Raw genomic sequence first — 16,981 nt, forward strand, 5'->3', positions numbered from 1 at the left:
AGGATGAGGAGACAGCAGTGCCTCACTTCTGCAGCTCTCTCTTGCAGAGGGGTTAAGCTCTGTTTAAGCACAATCTTGGTAGAACCCTAATTTGGGGGTTGCCCAGAGGGAGGCTGTTTGGAGAGGGGGAGCTCCATCCAGCCCTTCTAGGGCTGTTGGAGAGGCACACAGCCACTCTCCAGGCTCTGGAGACAGAATCACTTCTGGTGCCTTGGGGTTCTTCTCTCAGGGTTTAGGACCAAGGTGTGTTCATGGCGCTGCGCTCCACCATGGGTTGCACTCCTTGGGCTGCACTCTCAGTCCCAGCACAGCCGATTTTGGGGTGAGGACAGACTGACAGTGAACACGGCCGCAGGTCCAGCTCTGGCTGTTCCTTGCTGACAAAACCCCCAGTTTGCAACACAATTTTTGGCGTTTGGTCCTCGCCATCCGCTTTCTATTCTGGCGCTTGCCTTGTGGGAAGGCTTTGGGGACGAGGGGGGTGAGAGCCTGTTTCAATTGTTTGGGGAATGGAAAAGACTCGTTCTGTGGCTGGAGGAGCCCAGCGGAGCTCGCTGTGTGCAGGGAGCTTTCCCACTGCTGATGCTTCCCTTGGAACAGCAGAACCTGGAGGGTTTCTGAATCGGTGGTGTTTTTGTGGCAGGGCTGGGTCTGGTGGCTGGCCCTTGGGATGGAGCCTTGCCTGGGGCACGGGATGTGCATCACCTGCCTGGGACAATACTGGGACAGAAATACACTGTTTTTGGGATCTGGACACGGTGGAATGGTCCAGAGGGGTTAGAGGGTCTCTCATTCAAAACAAGCTGAAAACCAATGCATTTAGGGCTAGGAAGGTTCCCACCCAGGTCTCTCCAGGCAGGGGTGAATCTCCCACCTACTCCCGTGTGAGCCCAGAAAAAATGAATCACCGAAAATGAAAGGAAGCAAAGAAAACAAGCAAAAAAATAATGATTAAAAAAAAAATTTAAAAAAAAATCCCTTCCCAAAGCCGCCTTCCAGAGGGTTGGGCAAAAGATAAAAGCTCTCGGAGGAGCCGGGACTCCTCCTCTCCCACCACCGACCTCTCATTTAAATGTCTGTGTGCAGGCTGCAGCCGGCAGTGCCTCGGCGGCCGCCCCGGGAGCCCCCGGCCGTGCCCCCGGGGCGATGCTCACGGAAAGCCCCGGCACAGAGCCGGCCCTCGGCAGCCTGCGGTGACACGGGGAGGACGGAGAGGTGCCGGGGGTCCCATCGAGAGCATGCCAGAGCCCCCGGGGCGCTGAGCCGGGCAGGGGACAGCGAGGGGGTCCCAGTGGATGGACCCCCTCAGGCCGGGCCCCCGATGTCGGCGCCACTGCTGCTCTGGGTCATTCTCCTCCGCTGGGCCAGCGGCGGGGGCTTCGTCCGGGGAGGCAGGACGTGGCAGCACTGCACAGGTAGGAGCCAAGGGCAGGTGGGCTGCAGCGGGGGACAGGTGTTCACCCTGATGGGAACCGTGCTGGGACTGCTGTGCTCGCATGGCTGGGGTGCAAACCCCAGAAGCTGTGCTCTGTTTTGGGGGGCGTGCCCCCAAAACAGCCCAGCCCCAGTGTTTCAGCGCTCAGTGTCCGCTCAAGTGGACCGAGGGGCAGTGATGCCTCGGCTGCTGCAGGCTGCCAGCGCCCATGGACAGCAGGACGTGGGGTCATTCCTGTGCCTGCAGCCCCAACAATGCCAGCCGAGGGACAACCAGCCCTCTCGGAGCTGTGGGGAAAGCTGTGCCTGTCCCTGTCACACAAGCATTGTCCCAGGTTCTGCTGGAGGCAGAGGGGAGGGGAAGGACTGGAAGAAGGACAAGAGAGCCATGAAGTCCCCCTGGAAAGTCCCTCCTGTCCTGGACTTTTCTGTGCTCTCACAGGCACAACCTCCACCCTCCCAGCAGTGAAAGTTTCCGTCCCACTGTCCCCAGCCGAGGAGCCAGCAGCTCCAGGGTCATTTCCTGGGCCAGAGAGGATCCCCATGTCCTGGCTCTGCCATCCCATCCCCATGCCTGTGCTGTGTGGGCAGCGAAGCCTGAGCTCAGTTTTTAGGGCTGTTTGGGCCCAGGTGTGCTTAGGGCTTGTCCCACTTTGATGCCAATTGTATTTGCTTTTTGTCACATCCCAGACGATGTGAGAAGAAAAACAGGGAAAGATTGGAGAGTTTCTGCCCACTGCCTCCTCCCCAAGGTGCTCCAATCTCTCTGGGAATATCCCCAAGCAGCCTTGGCTGGAGGGATCCTGGGAGTGCTGAGGCCCCAGCATCATCCTGGGGACCCCAGCATGAGGCCCCCTGACACCACTGGGCTGGAGCACCCAGCTTTAGCAGTGAGGGATGTGGGAAGCAGACTGGGACACAGATCTTTGGGTTTAGGGATTTGGGTTTGGTCTTGGGACTTGGCTTCTTCTTGGCCCACAATATCCAGCCCCAGCTCTCCCCCAGCTCATCCTCACCATCTCAGGGGCAACTGGGGGAGCTCCTAAACTCCTCTGCAAAGCCAAGCCTGGTTTCAGCTTCTACTTTTTGCCAGGAAAAACAGGAACTGGCCGTTGCCCCAGTGATGCATTTCTGAAATAAGCTGTTCCACTTAAAACTCCCCCACCAAGACTTTGCTTTAGGAATGGCTTAAACCAGCGGTGGGGTGGGCAGGGGGCACACAGAGCTGCCAGGGTGGGAAGGACCTCACTGGTCTCCCTGCTCTGCTCGGGACAGAACCACATGAGCAGATTCCTCCTTGCTCTGCCCACCTAGAGCCAGGCTGGCCAGGCATGTCTGGAGGAAAGTGCTTGCTTCTCCAGCTGGTTTGGATTCAGACATACAGCCCAGCCTTGCTCCCAGCTCCCTCCTTCCCAGCTCTCCCGCTGTGCCCCAGCAGCCCGGATTTATTAGTACAAATTGGAGCTAAAAGCCAGGTCTCAGCGGGGTTGGATGGAATCAGGCATGTTTTAGTGTAGCCAAGTGCTGCTTCATCTTTTGGGCATCGCCTCCCTTCTCTGCCAGAAAAACATTCACAAATAAAAACAGGAGGGTCCAAGGCCAGGAAGGTCGGAGGAGTCCCCACAGCTGCTACAGCCCTTCCTGTGCCGAGATGTTGGAGCTGGCAGTGTTCCATGGGGTGACACTTTCTGGTGATGTGCTGTGTGCTCTCACCGGGGCGATGCCCTGGGGCTGGGCACGGCGTTCTCTTCTCTGGGGAGAGGGTAATTATTTATAATGAGTGGTTTTGGTGCCTGCTGGGGGAGTGCGTGTGCATGTGTGCAATTAGGGCTGGGTTGGGAGAGCCTGAACCGGGACTGGAGGGGTAGAGCTGCCCCGCTGCCCTGTGCACAGAGATGGGGCTGCCCCGAGAGCAGATCTGTGGTACCAGCTCCGTGCCTGCTCTCCTGGCTCCGGCTGCTGGTGCCGGTGCATCCCGAGGAAGCTGGTGGCAGCCTGGGGCTGCCTGGCTGGCAGCGCCAGCATTCAGAGCTGCATCGGTGAGATGGTTCTGCACACCTGGTGCTCCTGCTGTGGCCGTGGAGATGCCAGCCTTGTGTCCGAACCGCAAATCCTGCCTCTGGCCCTGGAGCAAGAGCTCGGGGCAGCCCCCAGGCGAGGGCCAGCAGGCTGCTGGGGCACTCAGGCCATCCTGCTGCCGTGGAGCGCCTCAGGCAGCCCCGGGGTACCCCCATCCCACGCTGTGTCTCGGCACAGACCTGCGGCCGCTGGACATCCTCTCGGAGGCGGTGCCGGCCGGGGCGCTGGCCCGGGGCGTGCGGGTGTTCCAGGTGCAGGGCGTGCTCGGCCTCCAGCTCTCCGCCTCCCGGCCCCGAGCCCTGGGCTTCCCCGCCTCGCGGCTCTTCATCCACTGCGATCGCTTTCCCGAGGAGTTCTCCATCATCGTCACGCTGCGGGCGCTCCGCCGCCCCGCCAAGGTAAGCGCGGCCGGGCGGGCACGGCGGGGGCACGGCACGGGCTGGCCCCGCCGCTCAGAGCCCGTGTCCGCAGAGGAACGAGTACATCTTCACGCTGATGGTGGAGGAGAGCCCCAGCGTCCTGCTGGGGCTGCGCTACGCCCCCGACAAGCTCCACTTCCTCTTCTGGAGCCAGGAGCGCTCCGGCGGCTGGCAGACCCGCGTCACCTTCCCCAACGTGTCCCTCTCCGACAACCGCTGGCACACGCTCGTCCTGGCTGTGTCCGGCCAGTCCTTCTCCTTGACGGTGGACTGCAGCATCCCCAAAGATGTGTAGGTTGGGGGCGGCGCTGGGGGGGCTCGCCAGGGTGGGCAGGCTGATGTTCCTCCAGCAGCGTCTCCTCCGGCCACCGGTAGATGCTGTGAAATTGTCCCCTACCTCTTCTCTGCCCATCCCCAGGGTGGTGGAGACACCATTTCCAGCCTCACTGTCGGTGAGGAGAGCCAGTTTCTACCTGGGCAACAGGCGGAGAAGGAAAGGCGTGTTCACGGTAGGTGCCCGGTGGTGTGGGCTCGCCCAGGGGTGCTCAGGGGTGCTCGTGGCTGGCTGTGGGATCACCTGTAGCCCTCTCTCAGTCCCCTGCACGGGTAGGGCTTGGCCATGGCCCAGGAAGCAGAGGTGGCTCTGGGTCCTTCCCGTGTGGAGGCACCGAAAGGCAGCTTCTCCAAGCCTCGTGCCAATGCTCCCCTTACATCAGCTGTTAGAATGCCCCAGCTGGGCATCTGGGATCTGATAAATGTGCCTGAATCCCATGGACACTTTCTGCATCCCAGGAGGGAGGGCAACAAGCAGAAGTCAGGCAGGGAATCCAAGGCACGAATTACCTGCGGTTCCCATTCTGTGATCATGTGGGACTTGGTCTCCATCCCTCTGCTCCCACTTTCCCAGGGCTTGCTGAGGCAGCTTGTCCTGCTGCCAGGAGCTGATGCCACCCCCCGGATATGCCACGCCATGAACTTCAAAGTAGCAACGCTGTCTGTCCCCAGTGTCCTCCAGGATGTCCCTGTGAAACCAGTGAGCAACGAGGTGCTCAAATACCCCTACGGTCAGTGGCCCCACGGCACAGGCTCTGCTGGTCACCTCCACCTCTCTGAGGAAGGGGCTGGGAATGAAGCAGGAGCAGAGGGGAAGAGGGTGTTCCCAGCACCCTCTGTTTCTCTCTGTGTGTATGTTGGGATCCCTGTCCAAAATCTCCCTGAAAAGACGGGGTGGCCTTGCCTGAGACCCTTGGTAGAGCTGGGCTCACGTCAGTGGCCCCACACGGGGTTGGCCCTGCCTATGGCTTCCCAGATTTGTGCTGGAATTCCATTTTCCCCACTGCCTGGTGCCCACCATCAGGATGAGACCAAGACATTTGCCCCTCCTGCCTGTCTTCTCCTCCACTGTGTGCACTGAGAGGCTCCTGCCTCACTCCTCTCTCTGCCCAGAGACTGACATGAAAGTGACCCTGGGGGCCCGGCCACGCTGCTCCAAGCAGGAGAAGGCGCGGTTCTGGTTTAACGCATCCCAGCGAGGGCTGTACCTCTGCAACGGCAGCACCTGGGTCTCCATGCTGGAAGGTACTGTTGGGGACATTCTGGCACTCTCAGGGAGGGAAGGAGACCTTGCAGCAGAGCAGGAGCTGAGATTAACCCTTGAGACCACTTTGGGATGGGAATTGTCAGCAGAGTGAGGGGCTGGGGTGTCCCCCTGTCTCTGCTCTGCTTTGCTTGGCTCTTGGTGCCCACAACACTCCTAGAGCACCTCTGGATTCAAGTGCCTCTGTGGTCCCTCCACCTTCTCCACGTTACCTGTCCCTCCTGGGAATTGTCTGGGCAGGATGAGCTCCTGACCTGTCTGAGCAGGACAGCTCACCCCACGGAGAGCCATGCTCAGGGTGTTGGGGTGCTTCCCCAGTGCTGAAGCATTTCTTCCCTTCCCCTTCCCCTTCCCCTTCCCCTTCCCCTTCCCCTTCCCCTTCCCCTTCCCCTTCCCCTTCCCCTTCCCCTTCCCCTTCCCCTTCCCCTTCCCCTTCCCCTTCCCCTTCCCCTTCCCCTTCCCCTTCCCCTTCCCCTTCCCCTTCCCCTTCCCCTTCCCCTTCCCCTTCCCCTTCCCCTTCCCCTTCCCCTTCCCTCCCAGAATTTTTCCTCTGCTGATTCCCACAGGGTGGGTTTGGATGAGCCATTCATTCCCCACAGGAGCTAGCAGGGACTGGACCCCTTATCCTTCCCCACCTCTGGGAGTCATCAGGATTGGCACCGTGTCCTTCTTTCCCCAAGGAGAGCTCATGCTGGGGTCTTACTGCCCTGTGCCCCTTAGTGCCACCAACACTGTCCCTTTTGCCATTTGTCCCCTCCAGTGCCCATCTGTCTGCCATCAGGGCCACTCTGGGGGTTTCTGCTCCAACTTCTGGCATTAATTCTGTCTTCAGTCTTCTCTAACCTCTCCTCCTGTCATCTCCTCCTTGTTCTCTTGAGGATAAATATATCAAAGCAATCAAAATCCATGGCATGGGGTTCTTTCCTGCTCCCCAAGGGCCCAGCTCTGCTCACTGCTGGAGAACAGGCAGGGCTGGACGGGGCTGGATGTGCTGCCCATCGAGGTGGAGTCAGCCTCTCACCACCCCTGGGTTTGGCCCTTCACCCCCAGTGACACCAGGACCTTCATTTTCCCCACAAAGCTCTGCACAGCAGCAAGTGCCACTGAGCCAGCCCTCTCCAGCTAAAATCACCTGCTTTTAACCTCATCCCTCTTTTCTGTGGGCTCCCAGTCCAACACAGGCTGGACTATGTGGAGGAATACCAGAACCTGGTGACCAACTCAGAGACGATGGGCATTGAGGTCTTCACCATCCCAAAGGTGGGACTGTTTGCAGCCATGGCCAACCGGATCACGCCCCCAGGATCAGCCATCTACAGGTGGACTGACGGGAAGTTTGTGCACTACCAGAACATCCCCACCTACCAAGCCCAGTCCTGGAAGTATTTCACCATTGGGAAGAAGGTGAGTCTGCCAGGAAGGTGCCCCCAGATTTCAGTGTATCAAATTGCAGTTGCCCAACATTGGCTTCTCTGAATGCTGGAATCTTGGGGGTGGTAACTGCACCTCGGAGATCCACCTGTGCTCTTAAAGAGCCATCAGAGCCTGCAGTTCCCTCTTGAGACCAGCTGAGTCCAACCTGCTGCATTTTTTAAACTCTCTGGCTTTTAAATTATTCCAGGATTTTGGAGCCACCTTTCCTCCCCTGGGCAATCTGCCTTGGGTCTTGGGCAGAGGATTTGCCTGGTTCCTCTCTCTGGGAAGCCACTTATCACTTTGGAGGAATCCCAGGAAAGCCATCTGATGTTCCCCCTCTGTCATGACCCATTCTGGCCTTGTCCCCAGGGTGACTGCAGGGCTCCCCCATTGCCAGCCACGTGCACCTGGGTACAGAGGGATGGGCAAAATTTCTGCCTCCAGGCTTGGTGACACCGACATCCCTGCTGGTTGGATGCAAACAGGCCAGATCCCCTCTTGGTGGCAGTGGGAACTGATGCTGGGCACCATCTCTGGTAGGGGACACGGTGGGGACTGTCCCTGATGGTGGGGTTCTGCAGAAGGCCTGAAGGTGCAGCTGTGTTGCAGCACTGGCTTTGTGCTGGGAATGTGCCTGACATCCTGCCTGGCAGGATTTGGGAGCTCTGGGGTGTCTCCAGGTGCTCCCCCTCAGCTCTGCACATTTCCTCATGGAGACAGTGGCCAAAGAGGTGTCATACCAGCAGCACCTCCAGTAGTGCTGATTCCAGTAGCCCAGATGTTTCTCTTCCCACTGAAGCTGTTGCTGGAGGTGCCCCAAAGGAGCTCCCTGGACTGGTGCTTGCAGAGAGAGCAGAGCTGGGGATTCACCTTGTGTAGGGGGACAGGGGGACCCAGCACAGCCCTGTCCTTGGGGGTGGCTACTCCTTGGCTGAAGAAAGCCCCAGGCTGGTGCTGGCAGGGTCCTGTACAGGCCAGGAGGCAGGAGGGACCCCCACTGACTCTTTGCTCTTTGTGGACTGTGGTCCCATGGCTCTTGGTGGCCCAGACTGGGACATAATCTCTGCTGCTCCATCTGAAGGATGCTGGAGTGGCACAGAGCCAGCATGACAGAGCTTGGGTGTGCTCCCTGCCTCGCACTTGGCCACCTCTGCTGCATCACTCCTGTCTCTTACACTTTCACGAGGGTTTCTTGGTCTGAGAAATGTTTTGACTCAGGGAATTGTTATCATTATTGTCACTTTTATCATTATCATGTCTATCCCACCCTTCCTTACAGGAGGGTTTGTGAGCCGAACCTCCCTCTTTCCCCAGCACATTTCATGTCCATGTTCCCCATTTCTGGGGCTGGAGGGGCGTGTGTGGAGACAGCTCAGCTCTCCCTCCCCTTGTCTAAGAGGCTGCTGGCTGTGAGTTGTGTCCCTGCCATGCACAAAGACCCTCACAGGCCGCTGGGTCCCTGTCCCCACTTTGTGTTTCTTGGGGACTGCTCAGGGACCCCAGCCAGGGCCAGCCTGTCCCACACCAGCCACCTCCACCCCTTGCCCTCCATCCCACCTCCCCCTGCATTTTCTTGCCCATGCTCATTTGAAAGGAGAAAACCAAGCTGTCCTGGCTTTTCCTTTTCCAGATCTTCCTGGCAGTGGCAAATTTTGAGCAGAATGAGAGGGGTCAGGAGTTCTCTGTGATCTACAAGTGGAGCCGCAGGAAAGCGAAGTTCGTCACATACCAGCGGATCACCACACACAGCGCCAGGGACTGGGAGGCCTTTGTCATTGAGGGAGAGGCTTTCCTTGCTGTGGTCAACCACAGAGAAGGTAGCCAGCCCTCAGAGCTCCCTGGGGTGGTATCTGGGACCCTGGCAGGTATCCTGCTCAGAGCATGCTCCCTGTGCATCCTCAGGTGGAATGGAGGGCAGGGCAAAGCCAGGGAGGTGTGAGCTGTGAGCATGGGGTGCCTCAGGACACCCAAAGCCTTGCAGAGGAGAGAAAAGCTTTTGAGGAAGTGGCTGACACAGTCATCCTCTGGGTTTCTGACTGCAGGGGACAAGGACAGGAGTGGGGATGGTGTCTGTGCTGAATCTTTCTGCTTATTTTCATTTTTATCCCCAATACTGCATAACCTGGTAGTGCCACAGATTGAGCCTCTTGTGAAGGCAGGTCCTTGGCCTTGTGGGCACACAGGAAACTGAGTGAGAGCCAGCTGCCATCCCTCCCTGGACACCCTGCAGATCACCAGCCTCATTCCCCTCCCCAGGCCATGAGTTGTTCTGGGTTGGGATGTGCATCCTCGGAGCAGAGGATGAGTGGCACAGCCCTGGCTCTCTGGGATGCTCCCAGCTGGGTTCAGATGATGGGCCAGTGGGCTCCTTCCCTGCCATCAGGGCTGCCTCAGGGGGCATCAGCACCTCTGGCACCAGGGCCAGAGCTGTCAGCAGGTTGCTTGGGCACCTGTGAGCTGGGCTGAAACACCCTGTGTACCCCATTGGACTCCATCAAGGCCAGTTTGGATGAGACCGACCCTTGTGGCAGTGTGGTCCCTTTGCCAGCCATGCACATCACATGGGGTTAAAGCCATCATGGCCAAGCCAAACTGGGGATGTTTCCCTTAGAGGGGGTTGGAGGTCAGTCCCTGAGGAGCTGCCACTTACCCACGTGGCCATTCCCATTCTTCCTGCAGCATTTCTTTCTCAAGTCCCTGTTGCAAAGAGGATTTAAAGCCAGCTGGGTCCCACACAGGCACGAGCTTGAGATGCTTGAGCAGAGCCCAGGGGCTGGATGGAGCACATGCTTTAGGGCAGGGGGGAAGCCCCTGATGTCAGGAGCTCAGGGACACAGCTGGGACTGGCCCCACTACACAGGGACACCCCGTGGGACAGCTGGCAGAGCTTGTTCACCCTGGGACGCTGGCATGGTGCCTCTGGAGTGCTGCTTGTGTGGGGATAAAGCCTGTCCCTCCTCTGCCAGGGCTGCCACAAAGCTGCTGCTGTGCACCTGGGATGAGCTGTTGGTGTGTTCCATGGGATGGAAGCTCTAGGTAGGGATGGAGGGGGTCTTTAGGTAGGGGTGGAGGCTGTAGAATCTCTTTGGCTACTTCTTGGGAAGCAGCAGGTCACTTGCAAACAGCCTTGTGACCTGTTAGCAAATATTCACGTAGCTGAGCCTGTTTCTGGGTCTTGTTTCCTACACAAACCAGGAATTGCTTTCCCTCATGGTGCACATCTGTCTCCCCCAGGGAACAACCACAATATAGACAGCGTGATATACAGGTGGAACCCCAGGACAGGGCTGTTTGAAATTAACCAGACCATTCCTACCTCTGGAGCCTACGACTGGGAATTTTTCACCATCGGACCATATTCCTTCCTGGCTGTAGCTAACACATTCAATGGCACATCCACTAAGATCTACTCACACATCTACATCTGGCTCAGTGGCTCTTTCCAGCTCTTCCAGTCTATCCTGGTAAGGCTTGGCCAGTGCTCCTGAGTCCCTCCTCTGTGTTTAGACAGGGCACCACATCCAGCTTCTCATGGCCTCCTTCCCCACAGACATTTGGTGCAGCCGACTGGGAGGTTTTTCATGTTGGGGACAGAGTCTTTCTGGCTGTTGCCAACAGCCACAGCTATGACAGCGGGATGCCAGCACCCTCCAATTTCTATGCCATCAACTCTTCCATCTATGAGCTGAACATCACGGCCCAGATGTTTGTTAAATTCCAGGACCTTCTCACCTACAGGTACCTGTGCAAGGATTCAGGGTGCTCCTCGGTCCATGTCCATCCACTGAGGTCTCACAGAATCCCAGAATGGTTTGGTTGGGAAGGGACCTTAAAGCCCATCTCATTCCACCCCTTGCCATGGGCAGGGACACCTTCCACTGTCCCAGGTTGCTCCAAGTCCCATCCAACTTGGTCTTGGACACTTCCAGGGGTGGGACAGCCACAACTGCTCTGGTCAACCTGTGCCAGGGCCTCTCCTCTTTTAGTTTAAAACTAAAAACTTAGCTTGTCTCCTGGAGGGTTCCTGCAGGCTTTCACTCTCCCAGGGACTGAGACTGGGGGGGAGGGTGATGGGTGGTGGCTCCTTGGCACCACATCCCAGTGGAAGCTGGGAGAATCTCCTAGATTTGGGAATGAGGGTGGATTTCTTTCAGGAACAGCCTGGGAAGAGCTGGGTTTTCCGTGTGTCCTCAGGGCATCAGAGATTGGGGTGGGGTGGGGTCCTTCAACGAGGCTCACAGGGGTCATCTTACCTGCCCCTCTGCTTATTTCATCCCCAGTGCCCTGGACTGGGAGTTCTTCTCGGTGGGAGATGACTCTTTTCTGGTGGTCGCAAACTCCTTCAATGGCTTCACCTTCTCTGTTAACAGCATCATCTACAGGTACTGCAGAGGGCAGGCTGGGGGGGCTGGGGGGCTGTTCCCAGCAGGAACAACCCTGCATGGGCACAGCCTGCTGCATCTGCCCAGGGAGGATGGAGAGGATTGTTCCCTGTTTTCAAGCAGGAATGGGAAGCCCCGGTGAGGGACATCCCACCCTGAGCCACGGCAGGGAGGTGGGAGATGCCAGCCCCATGGCTCAGCTCCCCTGCCCCTCCCAGGTGCCCACCTCACAGCCCAGGAGCTAACTGCCTTCCCTGTGCAGGTGGCAAGGCTACGAAGGCTTCGTGGCAGCCCACCACCTCCCCACTGTGGGCTGTAGAGACTGGGAGGCGTTTCACACCCCTGAGGGCTCCTACCTGTTCTACTCCAGTGCCAAGGAGCCGCTTTCCAAGGTGCTCAAGCTGAAAACCACCTGAGGCAGCTGAGACATGCTCAGCTCATCACCAGGACCAGGGCAATCTGGGCATCCAGGTGAAGATGGACCACAGAGCCCAGGAATTGCTGCAGCACCAGCTGGGCAGTGGCTGGCTGTATGCTCTGCAGGAAGGGAGGAGGAGGAGGAGGAGGAGGAGGAGGAGGAGGAGGAGGAGGAGGAAGGGGAAGAAGAGGAGGAGGAAGGCAGAGCTCCAGGGCTCCCTGCAGCTTTGTTCAAAGGCTGTTTCTCCTGGGAAAACTCTGCCACCACATTCCAGAGCCATGTCCAAGGCTCCTGGAGCTCGGGTGCATCCCCTGGCTTACCAGGACTGTGACACTTGGCAATTTCCAGTCCCCAGGTAGGACCCAGAGCTGCCAGCAGCTGTGGCCAAAGCTTGCAAAAAGCCAGGGGAGGAAGAAACAGAGCAGAGCATGAGCTGCTGAGATGGGTGCATGGCAGAGGGGAGTAAACACGTGAGAAATTACAGAAAAAAAAGTGTGTCCAGCCTTGGCTGTGTCTGCCTGGGGCTGTGATGTTCCTGAGGACCATCTGGTTTGACACTGCAGCCGTTCTTCATGTCACCTCCATGCCACTGCCACAGGTGCCTGCCCACCCTCCCACTCTGCCATGGCTGGTTTGGGTCTCCCTCAACAGGTGTCGTGTGTGTTTCACAAACCTGTTGGTGTGTTTGAGGGCCAGTGCTGGCCCTTGCTGCTCCATGCACCTTTGCATGGGGTTAGCGACTCCCAAGAAAACCTGCTTTGCATTTGGATCAATCCAGCTACAACGGGCATGGGGAAAACCCAAAACTGCTTCAGGTGAAACTGTGGCCTCTTTTCTTTTCCTCACCTTTGCTGAGGGACTCTTTTGCTTAACCAGAGCTCTAATAAACTGTGTGCACCCAGCCTTTCTCCTACATGGGTAGCTGAGCTGCTCTGCCCGTGGCCTCCCTTCACCCAGCAAGTCAGCCCTGAATGTCCATGGCCACGGGTGGCCTGGTGAGGATGAGGTGGCCCTGGGCTCAGGAGTGTGCTGGGGTGAGGGTGCCCCTCTGTTCCCCCCACCCAGAACACACTGCCTCACCTGAGTGTCCCAGAACACCTCTCAGCCTTCCCCAGAGCCAGATTTCCTGCTGAGCTGGGCCACCCACCCTGGCACTGAGGAGCACTCAGGAGGTGCCAGCCCCATCAAGAAGGGCTGGGGCATCACAGCCTGAGCCTTCCCAGGGTCCAGACCTGCAGGGTGAGCTTCTGCATCCCTCCCTCCTCTCCCTGTTCAGTGCAGCTGCAGCTGGCTCTGCCAGGAAGGACCATTTCTCCCTCGTGAGAAAAGGGAGAATTTGATTTGCCTCCATCACCGAGCTGTGAGCAGCAACTCTAATTTAGCCCCGAGGAAGGGCAAGATAAGGCAAGACCAGATGTATTTGGGCAACTGGTCCCTGCTCGAGGCAGATTCAGCTGAGGATGGGAGGGGATGACACCTAATGGGAGTCATGCTGGTACATTGAATTTAGGCTGGTCTGCTTTGGGAGAGATTGAATTAGGATAAGCCCCCTGAGCACCACCACCCTCCTTGGACACTCAGCTCCCAGCACAGCACAAACCCTGAGGGTTTTTCCTAAGTGCAGGGCTTTATTGAGGAAACAAAGGTTTTGGAGTTCCCCCCACATTGCTGGAGGCAGGCAGAGGCTGCCAAGGCACCGCGAGGTGGGGAGGGGGCTTGGGGAGGATGTCCTGCCCTTGCAAGGCTGATGCCTCACTGAGGCCAGGATGGGGTGACCCCTCTGCAGTGACCCTCTGCACCCCAGGGATCTCCTGGCCATACAATTCATCTCTCCCTGCCAGGGACAAGCATGGGGCTGGGGCTGCATTCCCTGCGAGCCCAGCTCCGCTAGGGTCTGGCTGGGGAGGTTTGTCCCCAGGAACTTGGTCTCCAGGGACAGGCCCACATGGGGTGTCCCTGGCATCCTCCCCCAGGCAGTTTGCTCACGCTCAGTCCAGCGTCACTGGGGAGGGGGGAGTGGTGGCACTTGTCTGAAGAAAGCACTGGGGAGTCCCGCCAAGAAGCGTTGATGCCCACCAGGTGGTCACCGGCTGCCTTTGAAGAAGGTGGAAGCTGGAGCTCCAGCCCCACACTACAGGGCAGTGCTGGTGGTCTCTGCGTGGGCCTGGGCGCTCGGCAGTGACCTCAGGTAGTCCCCGTACCTGCAGGAGTCCTCCCGGTTGTGCCGGACGTAGCAGATGATGTAGATGATGACCATGGCGAACCAGCCGAACATGGTGACGAACATGGCCGTGTCCATGGTCCTCTGGCGCACGCTGCAGAAGTTGACGCCGGCGTCCAGGACCTGGAGCAGCGGCTTGCCCACGTACTCCTCGCGCGGGGCCGTGTGGCAGGTGATGTCCTGGATGGAGTCGAGGTCCAGCCGTGCCTCCCACAGCACCTCCTGCAAGGCACACTCGCAATGCCAAGGGTTGTTGGCCAGCCGGAGCTTGGCACTGAGTGCCAGCAGGGCCTCCTTGGGAATGCTGCGGATGCGGTTGCTGGAGAGGTCGAGGGTCCGCAGCCCAGCTGCCACCCCTTTGAAAGCTGCCCTGTCGATCTTCTCAATGGCATTCCTGGAGAGGTCGATTTCCTCCAGGTGGGAGAGGTGCCTGAAGGCATTGCTGGGGATCCTGGTTATGCTGTTGGCATCCAGCTTGAGGAACACCACATCTCTGGGGATGTCCTTGGGGATCTCCTCCAGGTGCCGGGAGCTGCAGAGGACAGCCTTCGCCCCAGCCCGCTCCGTGCACTGGCAGCTGGGGGGGCAGGAGCTGCCCCAGGGGATGCAGAGCAGGAGGCAGAAGAAGGCCTGGGCCACGCTGGTGGCTGGTGTGGTGGTGGTGAGGGTCATCTTGCAGCCAGCCAGCTCAGCATGGCCGCTGGCAGCTCCCCGGGGGTGGCAGCAGCTCCTGGGCAGCAGGGCGGCCTCTGGGCGCTCTGGCAAGGCCTCTCCCATCACTGAAGGGAAGCTGTGGGTGGAGGGGATATGACACGGCGTTATTTCCTGGAACACTGGGTATGCCCTGTGTATGATGTGCCCTGGCAAAGGAGTGAGGGGCTGGGCTCGTGAGACTGGAAAACAAGGGTGGAGTGACACTGGATATCTTTTCCAGGACAGCTTAATTTGGTTTAATTAGAAATAGAAACCTCAGCTCCCCTACCCCTATCTCTGCAGAGACCACCCAGGTTGACAAAGGGAGCTGCAAGATGGGGTGTGGAGATGGGCCTGGGAGCCTCTGCCCCATCCTGCTACCAGTTTCCACGGAGGATGCAGTAGTTTGCTGCTTTAGAACATCAGCAGTAAATTCCTATCTCACCAAGCCTGAGTGTTTAAAAAAACTGATGAGTCAGACTCTAAGGATCATCAGACTGACTTAATCATCACCAAGATTTTAAATAACAAGATGTGGAGCTCTTTTGCTTTCCTTGCTTTCATTTCACTTCCCTTCTGGTCTGTGAGCTGGTACAAGTTGGGTTTCCAAGGGTTTCATCAAAGAAGTGTTTGGAGGTGAGTTTGTTTTTTAAAGTAAACAAAGGGTATGGTTTGCCAGCCTGACTCTGGGGGCAGGAGGTGAAGAGACAAGCCACTGCCTAGCACAGTAAAAAGGATGATATAGGAACCTCAAAGGACACCCCAGAGCTGCCAGGAGCAAGGCAGGAGGTGAAGCAGGTGGGACACCTTTCCTCTGCCTTTGGTGCTGCTCATGCCCCTCCTTGCTGCCTGGGCCAGCTTGGAAGAAGAGATCTTCATAGAGGGGAGATCTGAGAGGCCAAGGGAACCTTTCTGATGGGAATTAAATGTCCCATGGGATGTCATTATGGGCACCAAGTTGTTGTCCTTCTGGTGAAGCAGAATCCTCCTGCTAAAGGCATTCCCCTGGTAACAGCAGCATCCCTCAGGTGTGACCATCCTCAGGGTACCACAGAGGGATGCTCACACCTGAGGGATGCTCACACCTGAGGGATGCTGTCTGCAGCTTTGCCCGCAGCCCTGCCACGAGTTGTGGATTCTGCCCGGGAATATGAAGTTGAGCTCCCCGGGAATCCCTCTGGCCCTGCAAAATGTGCCGGGCTCTAACAGCTTTGACAGGTCTGTCTCTCCGGGGAAACAAGGACTCGTTATTCCACGCCGGTTCTCACTGCTCGGAAGGGCTCCGAGGGCCCCTCAGGAGTCGCAGCCTCCCCGAACCCCGGGGGTGTGGGGGGTGATGCTCCCGGGGGCCGGAGACCCGGCACAGCTCCGCAGCACGGCCGACCCCCACCGCCCCCCACTGCCCCGGAGCCCGGGGATCCCTTACCGGCTCGGCCGGGGCGGCTCTGCTTCGCTCCGGCTCTGGGTGCGGTGCCGGTGTCAGCGCGGTCCCGGTGCCGGTGCCGGTGTCAGCCTGGTGCCGGTGTCAGCACGGTGCCGGTGCCGGTGCCGGTCCCGGTCCCGGTGCCGGTGTCAGCCCGGTGCCGGTGCCGGTGTCAGCCCGGTGCCGGTGCCGGTGTCAGCACGGTGCCGGTGTCAGCAGGGTGCCGGTGTCAGCGCGGTCCCGGTGCCGGTGCCGGTCCCGGTGTCAGCCCGGTGCCGGTGCCGGTGTCAGCCCGGTGCCGGTGCCGGTGTCAGCACGGTGCCGGTGTCAGCAGGGTGCCGGTGTCAGCGCGGTCCCGGTGCCGGTGCCGGCGGTTCGGCCGCGATCCCGGCCGGCCCCACCTGTTGCTGCGGCCGCTCCCGCGGCTCCCCGGGCCGGGCGGTCCCGGTGCGGCGGCACCGGGCGGTGCGAGGGCGGCGCGGAACGGGAGGCGGTGCGGGGGGCGGGGGAGCAGGGGAACAGGGTGATGGGACAGCCGGAGAACACCCCCGGGGGGCTGCCGGAGAGGGACCACGCGGAGCCCCAGTGTGCAGAAATTAAGTGCTGCTAATGAGATTTCCGCAATTTTTTGGAGGCTGCCGTCTGGGCTGCGAGGCTAGAAGCTTCATCAGCTTCATCAGCTTCATCAGCTGCTGTAAGGCATGAGCTTCCCTCCCCGGCCTGGATCTCCCCCAGCCCTCGTGGGCTCTCAGCAGATGGTCTCCTGGACATCAAAGAGTGCAGGAGCAATGGGAGAAGGTGCCATGCCATCACTTTGGAGCACAGCTCCCAAATTAACTCTGAACAGTTCATCTCGAGCACCCTGCTCTGCTGCAAGGTGCTCCTGCCCATGGCAGGGG

General features: G+C 58.9%; 2 protein-coding genes across 2 annotated transcripts; one reads left to right on the top strand and one right to left on the bottom strand.

The window, feature by feature from the left end:
- The first annotated feature begins 1,185 nt into the window (after nucleotides 1-1,185).
- Nucleotides 1,186-11,824, top strand: TSPEAR (thrombospondin type laminin G domain and EAR repeats). The gene is made up of 12 exons (XM_058844158.1): nucleotides 1,186-1,415; nucleotides 3,691-3,911; nucleotides 3,985-4,223; nucleotides 4,351-4,441; nucleotides 4,840-4,996; nucleotides 5,379-5,510; nucleotides 6,701-6,933; nucleotides 8,576-8,762; nucleotides 10,180-10,409; nucleotides 10,496-10,683; nucleotides 11,226-11,327; nucleotides 11,590-11,824. Exons 1-12 carry the CDS (start codon nucleotides 1,322-1,324, stop codon nucleotides 11,741-11,743), a joined length of 2,028 nt encoding a protein of 675 aa, XP_058700141.1. The 5' UTR covers nucleotides 1,186-1,321; the 3' UTR covers nucleotides 11,744-11,824.
- A 1,534-nt stretch (nucleotides 11,825-13,358) lies between these two features.
- On the bottom strand, nucleotides 13,359-16,537 carry LRRC3 (leucine rich repeat containing 3). Its single transcript, XM_058844015.1, has 3 exons — nucleotides 16,335-16,537; nucleotides 16,086-16,149; nucleotides 13,359-14,756 (listed from the first exon to the last, which is right to left on the bottom strand). The coding sequence occupies exon 3, from the start codon at nucleotides 14,741-14,743 to the stop codon at nucleotides 13,877-13,879; it is 867 nt and encodes a 288-aa protein (XP_058699998.1). The 5' UTR covers nucleotides 14,744-14,756; nucleotides 16,086-16,149; nucleotides 16,335-16,537; the 3' UTR covers nucleotides 13,359-13,876.
- Between the last annotated feature and the right edge of the window lie 444 nt (nucleotides 16,538-16,981).

This window comes from Poecile atricapillus, chromosome 8 (genome assembly GCF_030490865.1).
Source record: "Poecile atricapillus isolate bPoeAtr1 chromosome 8, bPoeAtr1.hap1, whole genome shotgun sequence".
Taxonomy (NCBI): Eukaryota; Metazoa; Chordata; class Aves; order Passeriformes; family Paridae; genus Poecile; species Poecile atricapillus.

Bases quoted from the DNA above. Each gene is read 5' to 3' on its own strand.
- LRRC3 (XM_058844015.1), bottom strand. From the start codon at position 14,743: ATGGGAGAGGCCTTGCCAGAGCGCCCAGAGGCCGCCCTGCTGCCCAGG.
- TSPEAR (XM_058844158.1), top strand. From the start codon at position 1,322: ATGTCGGCGCCACTGCTGCTCTGGGTCATTCTCCTCCGCTGGGCCAGC. The intron at 3,912-3,984 runs GTAAGCGCGGCC...CCGTGTCCGCAG, and splicing joins CGCTCCGCCGCCCCGCCAAG to AGGAACGAGTACATCTTCAC. The intron at 4,442-4,839 runs GTAGGTGCCCGG...CCACTTTCCCAG, and splicing joins GAAGGAAAGGCGTGTTCACG to GGCTTGCTGAGGCAGCTTGT.